Source organism: Paroedura picta, chromosome 5 (assembly GCF_049243985.1).
Source record: "Paroedura picta isolate Pp20150507F chromosome 5, Ppicta_v3.0, whole genome shotgun sequence".
Lineage (NCBI taxonomy): Eukaryota > Metazoa > Chordata > Lepidosauria > Squamata > Gekkonidae > Paroedura > Paroedura picta.
In genome coordinates this window covers 58281342-58300843 of record NC_135373.1, presented here as the reverse complement: position 1 = coordinate 58300843, position 19502 = coordinate 58281342, and the positions used below count along the sequence as shown (strand labels likewise).

General features: G+C 40.4%; 1 protein-coding gene across 1 annotated transcript in view; it reads left to right on the top strand.

Moving 5' to 3' along the window:
• Positions 1–19502, top strand: part of LRRK2 (leucine rich repeat kinase 2) — an 82587-nt gene that overhangs the window by 44052 nt on the left and 19033 nt on the right. The window contains exons 28-38 of the mRNA XM_077338190.1: positions 1046–1227; positions 1695–1924; positions 2101–2228; positions 3153–3371; positions 5877–6078; positions 10746–10834; positions 12533–12720; positions 13400–13554; positions 16451–16597; positions 16814–17005; positions 17659–17805. Coding sequence (XP_077194305.1) covers positions 1046–1227; positions 1695–1924; positions 2101–2228; positions 3153–3371; positions 5877–6078; positions 10746–10834; positions 12533–12720; positions 13400–13554; positions 16451–16597; positions 16814–17005; positions 17659–17805 — 1879 coding nt within the window. The remainder of the gene's footprint in view (positions 1–1045; positions 1228–1694; positions 1925–2100; positions 2229–3152; positions 3372–5876; positions 6079–10745; positions 10835–12532; positions 12721–13399; positions 13555–16450; positions 16598–16813; positions 17006–17658; positions 17806–19502) is intronic.

The following is a 19502-nucleotide window of genomic DNA, read 5'->3' as shown; positions in this document are numbered from 1 at the left end:
TTCCAATATGTTGTTATTGTCTCCCATAGCATTTATTTTGTGGTGGTGTCTGCTGTCATTTTTCAGGATTTCTAACGTTCTAGTTTCCTCTAAGGCTGAATCCCTCTGGCCTTGATCAATAAGCAACTATTTAGAGTAGCTTTTCGATCACAGAAACAAGTGGACTTGCCATTCCCAAGAGGATGCATAGAACCGGCCAGGAACAGCAAGAAATGAAAGGGATGTTTGCTTAACCCTGTAAGAAGGCATGGACCACTGAGAAAGTGAAAGAGATCAGCCAAAATTAGAGGACAGGGCAATAGTCTAATACAGGGGTAGTCAAACTGCGGCCCTCCAGATGTCCATGGACTACATTTCCCAGGCTCCTGGGAATTGTAGTCCATGGACATCTGGAGGGCCGCAGTTTGACTACCCCTGGTCTAATATGTCAAGGGTTGAATGCATGAAGTCTGGGTAATGGGTAGGATAATATAGTCTAAGGTTGGAAAAAAAGATGACATAAATATTCCAGGAAGGGACAAGTAGCTGATGCAACTAGGAGAAAGGTAGATGGGTGGTAGCCATGTTGGCCTGGTGCAGCAGAACATTTCAGTCCAGTGGCACGTTTAAGACCAACAAAGTTTTATTCGAGGTAAAGCTTTCATGTGAGTTTATAACTTGAATAAAACTTTGTTGGTCTTAAACGTGCCACTGGACTCAAACTTTGTTTAGGAGAAAAGAGTTATAGAAGGCTACATTTGATTTTAGCAAGGTTGTTTTTTAGACAGCCTACCAAAATTGAAGATTGAGAAGATCTGGGCCATGAGCTGTACAGCTTCTTTAGATTCTCCATATAGTTTTTGTGAGTATTTATCTCAGGGCACCCTTAGGTCAAATATCTGGTTTGTAGAGGAGTGTAAAATGAAATAGCATGTTGTTAGTAGTGTGTATTGGAACTCGGGATGGGGGGGGTCTAACAACTGAAATTAGAGTGGATGTGCTTAATTAGGTGTATGGTTTGATATGTTTAATGACTTTAAAAAATGATATATGCCATTCTCTTTAGATTCCCCCTCAGATTGGATACCTGGGTAACTTGACATCTCTTGATGTCAGTTATAATTCAGATTTAAGATCCTTCCCTGATGAAATGGGAAAGCTGTCCAAAATTTGGGATCTGCCTTTAGAAGGATTACATCTTAATTTGGATTTCAAGCATGTAGGATGGAAAGCCAGGGACATTATAAGGTTAGTTACCTATTGTTTACATGCATATGCATGTGTAAAGAATAGAAAGAAATCTATACAACAATAGTGCGCTTACTATTATTATTAATATTTTTTATTTTTTTATTTTAGTTTATGTGCTGTTAAATAGTGGGACGGGGCAAAGAGAGTGGAAAACAGAAAAAAATCTGGAAGTTTTAATATTTGAACTGTTTCTGAATAGAATTAAGTAACCAGCAACAAAAAGAACATTTCTTAGGACTAGTCTGGGACCCATCTGGGCCATCTCATTCAAGACTGTAAGCCCTGAATTAAGAGACAAGAATCCTCTGGCCCTTGCTTTTCAGTTTATAACTCTGGCTATGCCCAGACTGTCAGACTTGACAAAGGAAAGGGGAAATATTAGTGTGTCTTGAATATTTGACTTGATTTACCTAGGGGTTTCTAAAGCATTTCTTTCAAAGTTTTTAAAAACAAAATTACTCCAGGTTCCTTCAACAGCGTTTAAAGAAAGCAGTCCCTTATAACCGGATGAAGCTCATGATTGTTGGGAATACTGGCAGTGGTAAAACTACACTCTTGCAGCGACTAATGAAAATCAAACGGACAGACCTGGGAATTCAGAAGGCTACTGTGGGCATTGATGTGAATGATTGGAAAGTTCAAGTAAAGGGCAAAGTCAAGAAAGAAGTGGTGTTAAACATCTGGGATTTTGCAGGTATTGCATATTTACGTTCATCAAGGAGCTACTTTAGAATAATTGTAAACATGCAAAACTTACACTAAGTAGATAAGCAGTATTGCAGCCACATCATTCATGTGTATAAAATATTGCTGCAGTTAATAAACAGTTTCCATATGCATACAGAATATATGTATTCTATTGCTATCTAGGTCAGGAGGAATTCTACAGTGCCCATCCCCACTTTATGACCCAGAGAGCTCTGTACCTTGCTGTTTATGACTTAAGTAAAGGCGAAGCTGAAGTGGATGCTATGAAGCCTTGGCTATTTAACATCAAGGTAACATATATATGTTTTCAGAGAATACTCATACTAAAGAGTCTGTAAGTCTATGATTGACATTTATATATGTTCTTACAGATGTACTACAAAAATATGTCATGACTAGTCTTCAAGCCCACTGGAGTCCATGGCCTCATGGCAGCGCTTGTGGAAAGATGTGTCTAAGCAGTGCACAGAACCCTTAATAAACATATATTTTTGTTCAACTTTTGTTCTTTCTGTAAGCCATGCATCAGGAAAGGTCTCAGTGTCAGTAGAGACAGGGCAGAATAGAAGTCCAAATAAACAGATAAATAAATTCAGGGAGGAAAAGGGTTTGCAGCACCCCTAGACTGTCTCTTTCTCTCTGGCTAGCAACTTCTCACTGGCTGACATGGGATAGATCTGATCCTCCACTCTTGGTCTTCCCTTGGCTGGCCTGATATAGGAATGTCTGAGGGTAGACTGACCCTGGACTTCCCCAATGCTTTCGCTTCATGAGCAGGCCCATGGTGATTGAAAGGAAGCCACTGGCCTCCCTAGCTGTGCCATCTCTAGGGCTGTTCCCTGCCAATGCATTTTTGGGTATGGCCATGTTGCTGCTGCCTTCCCCCAAGACAGGGTTGCCAAATTCAGGTTGGGGAATTCCTGGGGTTGGGGTTACAGCCTGGATGGAAGGGATCTCAGCAGACTATCGTACCACAGAGTCCACCCTCAAAAGCAGCCATTTTCTCCAGATAGACTTCTCTCTTTTGCCTGGAGCTTGGCTGTTATTCCAGAAGATTTCAGCGTCCCACACGAAGGATGGAAACCTTATCCCAGGGACATTTCTCTGTAGGGGAAATAGTTTTAAAATGGGAAGAGTGACTCAGTCAGAGGAACCACCCCAGAACAAGTCTAATACTGGATAAAAGTCCTAATTTTCAAAATTATCTTTTATAGGCTCGAGCATCTTCGTCCCCTGTGATTCTCATTGGCACTCATTTAGACACATCTAAAGAGAAACAGTTGAAAGCTTGTGTCAGTAAAATTACTACGGAACTGCTGCATCAGAGGGGTTTTCCAGTAATCCATGGTAACCATTTTGTGAATGCTACGAAAGAGTCTGATGCCATGGTCAAACTTCAAAGTACTATCATAAAGGAGTGTCTGAATTTCAAAGTAAGCTCTTTAAATTCATGTGAGTGCATGTATATTATACGAACAGGGTTTTTAATCACTTTTAGCCATAAACATTTATACCACTGTATTGAAGCATTCTGGTGCCACCAATCAAAACTTACTTCAGTTAAGAGCAGAGGTGTCTTCTGACTAGATTTTTTTCTTCAGTATTTTTGGGTTCAGGTCTTTTGGATCAGAAAAATGTGGGTTGATTCCCCCCCAAAAAACAAATCCCAATACTGGTAAAGTATTCACACAGGCCCAAACTGACAAACACTGGGGGGGGGGGGGGGGGGAGAAGTGGCAAAGCCACTAAAAACATCAAAGGGACATATCAACGGGGGCGCATTTGGGCAGTCCAGGGCCTCTTCTGCATGATGGATAAACTGATGAAAACTCACTAAATACATCGTTTTTCTGATCTCTGCACAGAAGAGTTAATTTACTCCGCAAAACTGATTTTGCTCTGCATGGTGAACTGCCTCTTCGGTGCTTAAAGCGTCTTTTAAGTGTTTCTGAAAGATGCTTTTCACCGATTCATTTTTCTCCTGCCTGCCTGAGATGGTCTATTAGCCATGCAGAGAAGTTCTTTAGTTAGGCAGATTAGTGACTGCATTAGAGAACAAAGCGGAGCTGGCAAAACTACAGGGGGCAGGGCTATGAACTGTTTCATAAAGAAAGCATTGCAACGTAGTTTTTCAACAGACTGTATTCAGTGCAGAACAATGATTATAATATAATAAAGCGGTCTAAACTGTTTGGTTTTTAAACTGTTTTATTTGGCTCCATGCAGAATACCTCCTGTTTAAAGAGCTCGCCAGGCTGTTGATCCTACAGGGAGAACTCTCCTTGCAGGTTCTTCTGGGCAGCCTGGTTTTGCCAGTAATTTCTGAATATATCAAGGATTTTTTCCCGCCAATTCTGCTGAAAAATCCTTAGGTACATTTGTGAAGCTGAAAAATATCAATAAGGGTTTTTCAAGGTATATTTTTAATCCAAATTCACCCCTACCTCTGACAGAAGAGAGTTTAGAGAAAGATAATCCCAAGAGATCAAGAAATGATATCTTTGTTAGCACCATAATAATGGGTGAGCCTTAGAAATCAGAGCACTCATGCTGTGAACAGGATCACATTATTACTGTAATATAGCCATAAAACGAGGCTACAATTAGATGGCCCACAGGGATTTGGTAAGAAGAGATTCTCTCTCCCTTGCTGGCTTCTGCTTTGTCCCTTTTGCTTGTTTCCCCTGCCCCCACCCCCCTCCCCATTTCTGCTTTTGAACAAATTAGGGTAATACTTGTCTAGATTGTATTTCTGTATACCTATGTGTTTAGAAGGGGCATCTGTGCAGATATCATTTTTAAAACTAAGTTCTCATGGCTAATGTAAGAAAAATATAGCCTCAAAATTTATAAGAACCTTTGGTTGCTAGGGTAATCAAAATGTAATCAAAGTTATTCTAATGAAGTATGATAATATTTTTTATACACTGCAACACTGTGCTTAATATTTAATCTTCCAACATTGTCCCAATTTTTAATAAATGTTTGCCTCTGTTGACTGTGCATCTCTTGACAGCAAAGCTTACTCTCCCACGAATGTTTTTACTATGAGCATGTCCTTTAATGTAGCGATCAACAACCTGTGGGCCGTGGACCACATGTGGTCCTTCGACTAATTGGAGGTGGGCCCCGAAGGACGCCTTCTCCCCCCCCCCCGGCCCTTTACTTCTTCCTCCCCCCAGCCCTTTACAACACACTCCATTGTTGTGGCATGTCTGTATCTTATTTTGAAGGGATGTTTAAACATTACCATAGCAATCAGAGAGCGTTAGGGCAGTGGTTGAGAGTAGAGGAGTAAACTACCCCCCCCCACCGGGCCTCAGTAAAAGGCGTTGAGTGGTCCCCGTTGATAAAAAGTTTGGGGACCACTGCTTTAATGTCATACTCCAAGCTTTCCAAAACCAAGCATCAATTTCAAGTAAACATTTCTGCTTGCTAGAGTTGTTCCAGGGGAGTGGAGCTATTATAACTCTTACCAGAAGAAAGAGAGCTGTTCTTTTATATCACACTTTTTACTACCGAGTGTGGCCTACAAACAATTTTCCCTTCCTGTCCCCATCAGGCACCCTGTGAGGTAGGTGGAGCTCAGAGAGCCCTAAGAGAACTGCTCTGTGAGAACAGCTCTAAGAGAATTGTGAATAGCCCAAAGTCACCCAGGACTGGTCATGGAGAATGTCCTCCTGAGAAAATCAAGTCCACAACTTCTTCCTTCTCCCTCCATACCTATGATTTGTTATTGCTTCTTACTAAAGATAACCATGGTTAAGTGCAGCAGGGTAGGTGAGGGTTTGCTTATGAGAAGAGAAGAGCTAGGATGAGGGTGCACATATTCCCCTGGCCCTCTTAATCAAAAATGAGATGCACAATTGAATGGTAGTTCTACCAAATAAGAACAGTGTTTGAATAACACATTTATATGCCTGATCAAAATTGTGCAGATCAGAGACCAGCCAGTTATTGGACAGCTAATCCCAGACAGCTATTTGGAACTGGAGAAAAAGATTATTGAGAAGCGTTCGAATGTCCCAACTGAATTTCCTGTGATTGACCAGAAACAATTATTAGAGCTGGTGCAAGAAAACAAACTGCAATTGGATGAAAATGAGCTTCCTCATGCTATTCATTTTCTAAATGATTCAGGTAATAAATGTCAAATTTCTGTAGTCAATGTACAGAAAGTTCTCATGTTTTGCTTTTTATATTCTGCAAAAAAAAACAGGCTTTTCTTATTTTGTTAATATTGGTATTCATTAAAACGTGGAGTTAATATAAATCCCAGGTATCTCAAAGGATACAATGCTTGATAGGTTTAGGGAACATTGAACTTGAGTGAATGTTTATAGCTCATAAGAATAGCAGTACTAAAGCTTCCAGAAAAAAATGGTTTATCTGATGCTGGAAACTCTGAGCATGTAGGTTAGAGAAGATGTAAATATTGAAGGATTTGATTATCTCAATAGAGTAGATGATATGCAGAAGATAAATTCCATCAGTGACTTGTGGGTGCTAGTCATCAAAGGTTTCCCATACTCCACAATAATTTATCCCCGACTGGGAGCAGAATTATGCCTTATATATATACTGGCATGCATATATTTTCAAAATAGCTGTGCTGCTTAACTCATCATGGGAGAGGAACAGGCAGAGTACAGCAAGATGGGATTAAATTTTTCTTCTGATTCTACACTGCAACAATCAGCATCTGAAGCAAGGGAGGAGGTTTAAAAATAGTAGCAGAAAGGAGAGTCATTTACAGGTGTTACTTAGCAAGCAAAGAAAGGATTCAACATATTATAGACAGGAACTCACATTTCTTTACTAGTGGAAGAAGAATATGGGTTACTCCTCTCATAGGCAGGGATTAATATTAAAATGAAACTATTGTCTGTCCCTTGCTGTAGAAGTAAGCCCCTCTAAGCTGTCATGCTTCCTGTTCAACAGAATAACCTGCTTCAGAGCTCCTACTCTTTTTCTTTCTCTAACCTAGATCTTGCTTTGCCTAGCAACAGTCTTTCTTTGTCTTGTGGGTTTAACAACATCTTTCATAGCTTTAACTAGTCTTCCTTTTAGCAGTGACTTAAAGGTATCCAGGTGAGCAGGTAGTGAGGCAACACTCATGGCTTTCTTGTTACTCAACAAAGAATTCCCTAAATCAAGCACAGTGAATCCAATGTCGTAGAAAGACAGTAAACAGAAGATGAAGATCTTCCTGCCCACTTGTCAGGACAGAAATGATCCACTGCTGGTTCAGGTCAAGCCTTTCAGGTATTCGATAAATACACTAAAACAGTGATTGTGGCATCTTCAAAATGAGATTAGCATAGGCACTGCCTATAATACCTGACTTTGTTCCAGGGTTATACCTCACACAAGTATTCTGAGGATGCAGCTGTAACTTGGTATCATAGTCACAAGCCACTGCTTCAGGATGTGACCACATCCTCTTGGTGATGACTGACAAAAGTTGCCTATCCTTTCAGGGGCTTTTCACATTATAGCAATGATAGACATAAATGTGCTAGAGCTTAGTAGAAAAGGCAGGCAGGGTCAGTCTTAGATCCGTGGGCCTTTCGAGTGATTCATGTCTGTTTAGCCTAGAGAGGAGATGACTGAGAGGGGATCTGATAACCATCTTCAAGTATTTAAAAGGGTGCCAAATGGAGGATGGAGCAGAATCGTTCTCTCTTGCCCCAGAGGGACAGACCAGAAAGAATAGGATGAAATTAATTCAAAAAAAATTCCATCTAAACATCCGGAAGAAGTTCCTGACAGTTAGAGCGGTTTCTCAGTGGAACAGGCATCCTCAGGAGGTGGTGGGTTCTCCATCTTTGGAAATTTTTAAACAGAGACTAGATAGCCATCTGACGGAGAGGCTGATTCTGTGAAAGCTCAAGGGGGTGGCAGGTTACAGTAGATGAGCGATTGGGATGTGAGTGTCCTGCATAGTGTTGGTTGGACTAGATGACCCATGAGGTCCCTTCCAACTCTATGATTCTATGTGGCACTGCAAGCTTTGCCTCTGTTTTCATTGGGAGCATCATGTTGAAAGGTCAGCAGCACTAGTTAAAAAGACTTGCAGTGCAATCCAAAGCATATTTCCACTCTAAATCCATTGAAGTCAATGGATTTAGAATGGTGTGATTCTGTTTAGGATTGCATTGTAGATGGTAAAAATTGTTTCTTCCTAAATATTCTTTGTAAATAGCATAGTAACCTCCAAGATCTTTTTTATATCTGTATCTCTTTAAAACTTCTTCCAAAATCAGGGGAAAGAGAACAGGTTGGTTTGTATGTTCTCCCCTGCCCAAGAGGAAAATGGATTTCAGATCTCATAATCTGAGTCTCCATGACATTCAAAAGGTCTTTTATTGCAACGGCCCTCTACTTCCCTGCTACACTTAGGTGGCAAGCTGAATCCTAGAATTTTTCGGATATAATGAAAGAGCAGTGGATACTTGCTTCTTACATAACATTTGTGAATTTTGATTACAATGTTTAGAGCAAAGCTTCTATTCAAATATGCTAAAATGCCAATCAGTGCTCCTAACCACTTTTATTTCACCTGTACTTCTTGGGACCTGTGTTAAGGTACTAGGGGGCCTCACCAGAAACCCATGAAAGTAATTAAGAACTTTTCTTTTGATTATTTCTAAAGGCTACCTTTCTAGTAGCTGTTTTATTTCTACAAGGAGAGTATAGCAACTTAACCATTTTGATCAAGAAGGAACTCTACTTTGTGATACTTAAGACAAATCTAACTTTTACACTCAAAATGTATCCAGCCTTTCATAGGTGTGAATAATTGGCACTACCTGTCTTTTGCTCAAAATTAAGCCATGTATCCATTTAGGTTTGAGAATGTCCACATGCAGGGCCACTAAGTTCAGACCTTCAGATGCCTGCCTGATCTCTTTTCACTCTGTGCATCAGACCTTGCAATTTATTCTTATATCTCCACTATGCAATGTCTTGTTAACTGGGAGGGGCTTACTCCAGCAAGAGGATATGTGCTGCAACTCAACCTTTGTTCTGAAGAAGGTAGGAGAAGTGACTGACATAGAGGATGCCCTCCCCATTGGTGAGAAGGGGCCTTTGTGTTCCTTTTCCTTGTAATGTGTAGTTCTATCCTGAACATTAGTCATTCTGTTCCAGAGAAAAAAATAGGCATAGCTGAGTCTCATTTAAATCAATGTCAAACAAGTACTTAAATGTATACATTTTTTGTTCAATTGTAGTTTATCTTTCTCTGAATTCCATTATTTACCTTTGTCTATTTAGGTGAGTACAATAGATTCCATAGAGAAGAGTGACCCTAACTAGAATATTTTTGTACTGCTAGTGTACAATAAGATGCATAAAACCAATAATAGAAAATAAACAGACTCAAAAATTAATTAAAACTAATGATCATCAAAAATATTGACTCAGCACTGTGGGAGAACAGTTTAAATCTGCACAGTTTAAAAAGCACCCTGAATAGCCTGGGCTTGGCTGAGTTTGTGAGAGCTTGAAATCTAAATGAAACCTGGCCACAGTCTGTACTTGAGTGGGAGACCATCAAGAGAGAAGGGGGTTGCTGTGGAGAGGAAAGCAGTGGCAAACAACTCTTGCTTATCTCTTGCCTTGAAAACTCCTTGAAAGGTCACTAAGGCATTTGTGGCCTGATGGTACTTTATTATTGTTGTTAAAGTTCAAAAGGCATTAAAGTTTTTTTTTAAAACCAGGGTAAATAAAATATTTTCATCTTTCTCTAAAATTATAGACTCCTGCTATGTGGGCGGTCTTGTCGAATTTTATTTCAGAATTGGGGAAATGGCACAATGTGGGAGAATATAACAAAATAAAAATGAATATGCTCAGCTTTTGAATTTAAATCTGAAATTCAGTTCAGACCATAAATTAGTTCAGAATATTTTCGATAATCTCATATATTTTGGTCAAGAAACTACCAAAGTCAGGTATCTGTTGCATGATGACTAAACAATACTATTTTCTAAGTGGATCATATGCATTGGAGGGAGGATGCAGTTTGGTTTTGTTATCAAGTTGAAGTTAACTTGAGGTGACCCAGTAGGGTTTTCAAGACGAGATGGTCATCAATGGTTTGCCAGTGCCTGCCTCTGTGTAGTGACCCTGAAGTTCCTTGGTGATCTTCCATCCAAACACTAATGAGCACCAGCTCGGCTTTTAGCTTCTGAAATCTGATGGGATTGAGCTAGTAATACTTTTTTAATAAGAATTTTATTATTTCAAATAGTGATTCATAAAATAGAATAGGAAAATAAGAAAATAAATATAAGATGTAGCCAATGTTGAACGTTCAGATGGAAAGAACCTACTATAAAGTTCGTATTTTTTACTCCTTATGTCTGTATAATAGTGCCATTGTTCTTGAAAACCTTCAGGAGATTTACTGTTGACTAAAGTGGTTAATTTTGCCATCTTTGATAGTTCAGCAAGGTTATCTAATCAATTCCTTATCGTCAGAGTTTCTGTGCCTTTCCAAACCTTGGCCAAAACAATTATGGCTGCAGTTGTAGCATGACATTTTTTTTTTAACATTCAACATTGATTCTAATATGGTATGGATCTTAATCCAAATTTTCCTTACTTTTTTACATCTCCACCACACATGATAAAAAGATCCAATATTTTCTTTGCAACTCTAGGACCTTTCTTTGCATCTCTAGGATCATAGTCTTTAGACATTCTGCTAATAACTTTAGGCACACTATACCATCTATAAAACATCTCATACCAATTTTCTCTCAACATCTAGTAATACTAATTACATTTTTTCCATCCAGGAGTACTGCTGCACTTTCGAGATCCAGCACTTCAGTTGAGAGATTTGTACTTTGTTGACCCAAAATGGCTATGTAAAATCATAGCACAGGTCAGTTTCATTTTGTTGTTGCTGCTGCTAATTTTTCAGTCATTTTCTTACATGTGTAGGCTCATGCAGATGTTACAATCATGCAATCAGGGAGAAAACCAACTGCATATATTGGGAGTAAACAGTCTCTGTATTGTGTGAATTTGGCAGTGCATTAGTGCGTATTCACACAACAGGGTGATTGTGGTTCCTCACAGTTTATTCATAACACAGTTGATGGTGGAAAATCCACACATTTCTTGATTCTCACAATGTGATGTTTAGCTGCTAAAAAACAACCAATATAAGAATGGTGCCCCCCCCCCTCCGGAAGATAATCAACCTCCCACTATCAACATGAGAATTCTTGGAAGGGCCAAAAGAGGCAGTGGTTTGCCTGCTGCTCAAAGAACCATCTCTGGACCCGCAACAACTTATCAACTATCATCCTGTCTTGCACTTAGCGTTTCTGGGGAATATGCTTGAAAGGACTGTCACAGATCAACCATCAACATCCTTGGAAGAAGCGTCAGTCTTAGACTTATCCCAGACAGGTTTCTGGCCTGGCCATGGCGTAGAAACAGCGCTAGTCACCCTGACAGATTACCTTTGTCGCCAGTTGGACTGGGGCTAGTTGGCACCGCTTGTGTTATTAGACCTCTCAGCAGTGTTCAACACAGTCGGCCATGAGCTTCTAGTTCACCACCTGGCCAATAACAGGATTAGAGGGAGTGCCCTTCAGTGGCTGATCTCCTTTCTCTGGAATCAAGGACAGAGGGTAGCAATAGGAGAGAGTTCATCAAACGGCCACCAGCTTTCATGTGTAGTCCCTCAGGGAGCAGTTCTCTCTCCAATCCTATTAAACATCTTTATGCACCTCTTGCTCAACTGGTGTGGATGTTTGGGCCGGGTTGTCATCAATAGGCTGATGACACCCAGCTCTTCCTCCTGATGGAGGGCCACCCTGATTCCCCCCCCAAAAGAGTTAGCCAGCTGCCCTAGTCTCTGTATATGTGCGTATTTCCATAGGCAGCTGTATAACAAGGAACTGTTTGTACTGCCATAATGAGGAACTGATTCCTATTTATGTTTTTTCTACACAGTTCTGTTCTTGTGCACACATACATGACAGTCAATTGAATATGGATTCACCTTTTGATCTTTTCCCCTGTTCCGTGATTCAAAAAGGCTTCATCAGTATTCACGGTGTTTTTTTTAATTTAAATTTTTTTAAAATTCTTATCAGCTTGAGTTTTTCCAAGGAAACAATTCTAAAATGAAAACAACTCTAGGGATTGAGTGGTTGATTTGTTTATCACCGCACTTCTCATGGACGTGCAGCAGTTCACAACAATAAACACATTAAAACACAATAAAACCCATAAAACATCCCTTCCAACAAATGGCGGCAGGTGATAAAATATAAACCCTTCTCATTGCCCCAAATCCCCCTCCCTGCCCGTTCAGACGAAGGCTTGATTGAGGGAATTCCTTTGCAGAATTGCAAGGTTGGGTGGAGGCAATCAACAGTGCCAGTTTCTGATTTGGGCTTGTAGCACCAATTTTTTTTAAGTTGAATCCTAGAGACACAGCAGTACCTGTGGGTTGAACCCAGTTGGAGCTCTTTCCAAATAAAATAATTTAAGATGTTATATATTTTTCACACTGAGTATAAAGGAGAAATGCTACGAAAATTACAGTTTGTTTTCTTTTCCATAGATCTTGACAATTAAAGTCGAAGGCTTTCCTAAGTATCCAAAGGGAATTATCAAGCGTTCTGATGTAGAAAATTTCCTTTTAAAGAAGAGTAAATTCCCCAAAGTTTACATGTCAAAATACTTTAGACTTCTAGAGAAGTTCCAGATTGCACTGCCGCTTGGAGAAGATCAGCTCCTGGTTCCAAGCAGGTAAAGCTCACACTGGTCAGTTGACTGGTCTCTTATTTTGCCATGATCAAATAGTAACCAAAATTGTTTTTTTTAAGTGTCTCATCAAGCAAAATATGTAACTATGTAGATGTCAGTTTACGTTTGAATTTGATTTAAGGCTGATTGCCCTCTATAACTTGATGGAGCTGGGGTCGAGCCTAGCAAAATAGCAAATCTTTTTCTGGTCCTTTTGTAATTTGCAGACAACTCCAAACAGGAAAAATACGCTGACTTCCATTTAAAAATTGGAAAGTGTAGTCTCTCCCTGGTGAGTCTCTCCCTGGTGTCTAGGATAAAAGCTAAGGAGGATAAGTGGATTACTCACATTTATAAGAACCATTGTCTAATGCTGCTAAAACTCATGATAATTACATTTTTAAAAACTAGTTTCATTGTTTCACAGTAAGAAGCACTTCAGTTTTGTAATTAGCATTAGCATCAAACGTAGTTAAAAGTTATTGCTTTACAATGTAGTGATATTTTATGGGTCCATTGATAAATTGTTTCGACTGATCAAAAGATCATGCTACCAGACACAATTCAGAAAAACACTTTAAAAAATTCTTTGTACATTCTGGCTCTTGTACCTTTGTGATTTTTTAATAACTTTGGGAAAGAAAGAAATTCAGATTGATAGCAATTTTCTTTTGTCTTCCAGCTTGTCAGATAACAGACCTGTCATAGAGCTACCCCACTGTGAAAATTCAGAAATTATTATTCGGTTGTATGAAATGCCGTATTTTCCAATGGGATTCTGGTCTAGGCTAATCAACAGATTGCTTGAAGTGTCTCCATATATGCTTTCAGGAAGAGGTAATTTCACTTTTTCACTACACAGTGAGAACTTTCATAATGACATTACTTCAAACAGCGTGAACCTGTTACAAATCCTGTATCATTTCCCTGATTCCTCACATCCCCCTATTCTTAGCTTCTATTTAAATTCTTTGTATGCCTTGTAAATATACACACAGTGAACAGCAAAATGGCAATTGGCCAGTTTCATTTTGTGCCCTTGAGCTATTAATATGAGACCTAGATAGCTCCCTGTTTGCTTCTGGCCACTGACATAGCTGTGCACACATAAATTATGAAATGTGTGTCACCTTTTGCTTGCTTTGGGAATATGGGAAGTAAAGAGTAAGAGGTGGTTGCAGTTTTGCTTTGGAGGAAGGCTTAATTGCTATTTTTATTTTGGCAGCCAAATTGGTCATTTATAGAGCAATCCTAAAGGGGGGACCGAATTTGAATAGGGACCTGACTGACCCTATGATGGCATAACTCAGAGTTACACTGGCATAACTCTGGGTAGTTTATGCTGGCACAGAGTACTAACAACTCTGTACTGTTGTTGAGTTCTGCCAGCACAGGATTGCACAGCACTACACTTCAAGAGCAGTAACACAAAACTTACTGCTGGCATAGACGTGGGTATTCCATGGGGAATGGTAGCAGTTAGGTGGTTTAGAAATTGTTTTCAACATCCGCCTCCCCTCCCCAAGCAGGTGAAAAGTTGCATCAGCAAAAATGGCATCATAGCCCATTGACAGCCATGGTAACATCAAATTCACTTCCCCTGCACACAGCTGTGGCCATGTCCACACGACACCAAGTAGCTGTTGGGTTAAATGTTTAAAAAAAAATCATTTGACTTGTAAGCACAGAAACTTTATGCGGTAGCCCCAGTTCTCCATGTTTCCCACTTAGAAAATGCTGTTCAACCAAATTGCAAAACTTATTTGACTCCAGTTGTAAAAAGGGAATGCATCTCTCCCCCTTCCCCTTTAGCCACCACGTAACTATCCCCTTATGGAGGTGACTAGTAGCACCACAGTGCAGGTACAATGTAGAATTGTTCCACCCCTTTCTCTTTTTGTCTTCATTGTAATTTTGTATATATAATAATGGAGGAAAATGAGTAACAGCTTTGGCTTCAAGAAGAATAGTCATAATTGTCACTCTGATTTTTTTTCTCTTTCCTCACCCCCAATATTGATGTTTAAAGATATATGAACAGTAATAGTAAATGTTTTGATTCTGGATTTTTTTTTTTAATTTCTTCTCATTAAAACTTTGTTTCTTCTTTGTATTTTCTCTTTTCATCTCTCTTTTCCCCACTATTAATGCAGTATATTTCTTAAAACCTTCAATAAATAAGGATGAAAAGAAGAGGGAGAGAATTATTGAATATAGAATCATAGAGTTGGAAGGGGCCATACAGACCATCTAGTTCAACCCCCTGCTCAACGCAGGATCAGCCCTAAGCATCCTAAAGCATCCAAGAAAAGTGTGCATCCAACCTTTGCTTGAAGACTGCCAGTGAGGGGGAGCTCACCACCTCCTTAGGCAGCCTATTCCACTGCTGAACTACTCTGACTGTGAAAAACTTTTTCTTGATATCTAGCCCAGTGGTCCCCAACCCCCAGTCCGCGGCCCGGTGCCGGGCCGTGAAGGCCTCGGCGCTGGGCTGTGGCTCCCTCTTCCCGCCTCCCCCCCCCACAGCGAGAAGCTCGCCAGGCTGCGAGTAAATTGGCCGCCGAAGCGGCCGATCAGCTTGCGGCCCGGCAAGCTTCTTGCTTTGGGAGGGGGCGGGAAGAGAAGCTTGCCGGGCCGCAAGCTAATCAGCTGCTTTGGCGGCTGATTTCCTTGTGGCCTGGAGGGGCGGGGAGAGGGAGCCGTGGGGAGCGCAGACTTGCCACGCGTGCGCGTTTGTGTCCGGGTGCACAAACACGCACGTGCAGACTTGCCGCGCGTGCGCGTTTGCGTCCGGGTGCGCAAAGACGCACGCACGGCAAGTCCGCGCGTGCTCGTTTGCAGCGGGGCTGCCGCGCACGGGTGGGGCCCCGGGTGGCCCTCTCCTCGCACCCCGGCGCAGCGGTCCGCAGCCTAAGAAAGGTTGCGGACCACTGATCTAGCCTATATCGTTGTACTTGAAGTTTAAACCCATTACTGCGTGTCCTCTCCTCTGCAGCCAACAGAAACAGCATCCTGTCCTCCTCCAAGTGACAACCTTTCAAATACTTAAAGAGGGCTATCATGTCCCCTCTCAACCTCCTTTTCTCCAGGCTGAACATTCCCAAGTCCCTCAACCTATCTTCATAGGGCTTGGTCCCTTGGCCCCAGATGATCTTCGTCGCTTTCCTCTGTACCCTTTCAATTTTATCTACGTCCTTCTTGAAGTGAGGCCTCCAGAACTGCACACAGTACTCCAGGTGTGGTCTGAACAGTGCCGTATACAATGGGACTATGACATCTTGTGATTTTGATGTGATGCCCCTGTTACAGCCCAAAATGGCATTCGCCTTTTTTACCGCTGCATCACACTTCCTGCTCATGTTTAGTTTACAATCCACAAGTACCCCAAGGTCTCGTTCACACACAGTGTTACCTAGAAGCGTATCCCCCATCCAGTAGGCATGCTTTTCATTTTTCTGACCCAGATGCAGTTGAATATCTGATTCAACTCCCTTCTGATTGGTATTGTATGTAGTTCTCACCTTTTTTTCCAGCAAGTGATAAGTCATTATTCTGAGATTATTGTCGATGCAGATGCATAATGGCTACTGAGTGTCTTCCGTACATGCATATATAGGACTATAATTTAGCAGCTATGCATATCTGATTGAAGTGGGCATTTTGTTTTTCTTTTAGTTTAATTTATCTCACCAATTCACATAAGAAAGCAGTGGATTTTTCTTTATCTCCCTAGAACGAGCTCTTCGTCCTAACAGGATGTATTGGAGACAAGGCATATACCTGAACTGGTCACCTGAAGCATACTCCCTTGTGGAATCAGCAGTTTTTGAAAATAGTCTAAATAGTTTCCTAAAAGTTACTGTGCCTTCCTGCAGAAAAGGTTAGGTTCTATTTTGAGGTCTGTTGTTGTATTTACATTTATATAGATTTCTAGAAGGCTTTGTTTTTATTTGTTTGTAATTTACTGTTTTATTGCCAAACATAATTATTGCCATAATTATCAGATTTTAAGACACCTTCGAAGCTTTTACAAAAGGTGGGATATATTAGTGTTAAAATGTGTATGTTCTGATCATTTATTTCTTGACCTATTAAGGATGCATTCTCCTGGGGCAAGTTGTAGATCACATTGATTCTCTTATGGAAGAGTGGTTTCCCGGGCTGTTAGATGTGGATGTATCTGGTGAAGGAGAAACACTCTTGAAGAAGTGGGCTTTGTATAGTTTTGAGGATGGTGAAGAGCATCGGAAGATATTACTTGACGACCTACTTAAAAAAGCAGAAGAAGGTATCTAGTGCAGTAAAGTATTTTTACAAATTGGTGCCTATCTGTGATTGTCACTATTGTCACTGTCTATGATTGTCACTTACATTGCTAAATTGATATTTTCAGTGGTTTTATTGGACTGTCCATATAGAGAATTAAAGAAAAACTTCACAGTCTTTCAGTTTCAAGTATGGAAGCCATGTATATTGCAGTACACAGGAGGACTCCTTAAAGTGCTTGGGGCAGTTCATGAAATAAAAATTCTCTTGAATCCAAAGACAATCTTTCAGAATATAAACATTAGCGGTATACAAGATAAAGCAGCAATTTTATCCCTTGAGAAGCAACTTTATTCCAGAGAAGCTTCAATTCCCACAGGAACTGTGCAATTTGTAGATTTATAAGCAAAATGACCTTTGATCTTTTATTTCTCTGCCTGGAAACAAGCAGTAGCCTATAGTCCTGCAAGGCAGCAAGGTTAATTATTTCAGGGAAACACAGGACATAATTAATTTTAAATATACCTATACTAAGATAATTTTATGCACATCTTCACTAGATAATTTACTGAAATGTTTGTACTTCTGTGATGTATGGATAATGAGCACTGTATATTGTGTTATATCTCTGTTTAATTTGTTGCCTTTTTAATATATTTATGTCTTTCAATGTAGGTGATCTCTTGGTAAATTCAGATCAGCCGAAATCTACCGTTCCAATAGCCCAGATTGCTCCTGACCTGATACTGGCTGATTTGCCTAGGAATATCATGTTGAACACTGAAGAACTAGAATTTTACCAAAGACCAGAATTTCTTTTAGGTAAATAATAATATTGTTGTAACTAGTAGATTCAGTTGCCAGAGACTGATATTCATTTACATTTTGTATGGGAATGCAACGTATTGTGAAAAATCTATTAACAATTTCCATGAGAAAATATTAAAGATTTATAGATTAATATTTTTCAGTATTATAAATATTAAATCTATGTCTAGCAACCAGTTCATTTTTATTTTTTTAATTCTTTAACCTCTTAAAATCTTCTTTGCAATATCTTATGTTATGAGAATATTAATGAAGGTTTTGTTCAGCTAAATTATGTTTGGCCCATTCCATACACATGATAATGCATTTTTAATATGCTTTTGCAGTTGGGTTTTCCTGTGCGGAACAGAAAAATCTGCTTCTAATGTGCACTGAAAGTGCATTATCTACCATGTCTGGAATGTGCCCTGGTTTGGTTCAGGGAGCAACTCAATACCATTGCACAAATTCTGTTAACTTCAGTACTCCTGTGTGGCTTTTCAGAATTAATTTCAAACCATGGTTTAGCACTATGTAAATAAGTCATTGCTTCTTCAGTTCCTTTGTTTTCCATTTGTGTGCTCAGTTTTAACCATTGTATCTCAGACAGGACAGAGTGAAGGGGAGGGAATTGGGGAATTAAGAGCAAATTGGATTCAGCTTCCCTGCTTCACACACTTCCTTCTTTGAAAAAGTGGCTTGCATTTTGAACTTTAGGTTTTCATTCTCCTTCCAGATAAAATAAGAGGTAAACTTGAAAGAAATGATGGGTGAGATTGACGCCACTGGAACCCCTCTTATGGGAACCCCCATTTTCATCCCTGTGCATTTCTTAGCATGGGTCTAGCGATGCAAGATGAGTCTGTATCAAGCTAATATCAGGATGGCAGTGAGTCATGGTGAGGGCATGAAAGGTCAAGAAGGTAGCCCGTCAGGCATTTTTCCATCTTTGCCAGGTACGGCTACTAGCGCCCTACCTATCCTCTGAACATTTGGCCACAGTGATCCCTGCATCAGTCACCTCGAGAAAAGATTTCTGTAACTCGCTCTACGCAGGCCTTTCCTTGGCCTAAATCCAGAAATTGCAGGTGGTGCAGAATGCAACTGCTAGGGTCCTCACGGGGACATCTTGGAGGGCCCATATCCAGCCTGTGCTGAGACAGCTGCATTGGTTGCCAGTTGTTGCCCGGATTCTGTTCAAGGTCCTGGTTCTGACCGTCAAGGCCCTATGCGGTCTGGATCCCACATATCTGAAGGACCACCTTTTGCCCTATGACCCCCGTAGGGCTTTATGCCTTTTCAGTCCTGGCCCCTACCTGGTGGAATGAGCTCCTGGAGGAGTTGTAGGACATGTGGGCAGCTTTCAGCATTCCACAGGGCCTACAAAACTGAGCTCTTCTGCCAGGTTTATGGTTGAGGCCGGCACAGCAAGGAAGATCTGATGGGCCCCCCAGTGTTAAGAGCATAGCACCCACCATGTGATTTGTGCTCCCTCCTCCCACTCTTATATTAGATTTCTGAGGGGCTAGCAGGTCAGTGACTGCCATGGTTTTTAACTGTTTTAGGAGTCTGTTTTAGGAGTCTGTACTGATGAATGACCGGATGGATTTTAATGGGGTTTTTAACGGAATGTTGTAACCCGCCATGAGCCTGTTATGAGAGTGGCGGGCAATAAGTCGAAATAATAAATAAAAAAAATATGAAACCATGAA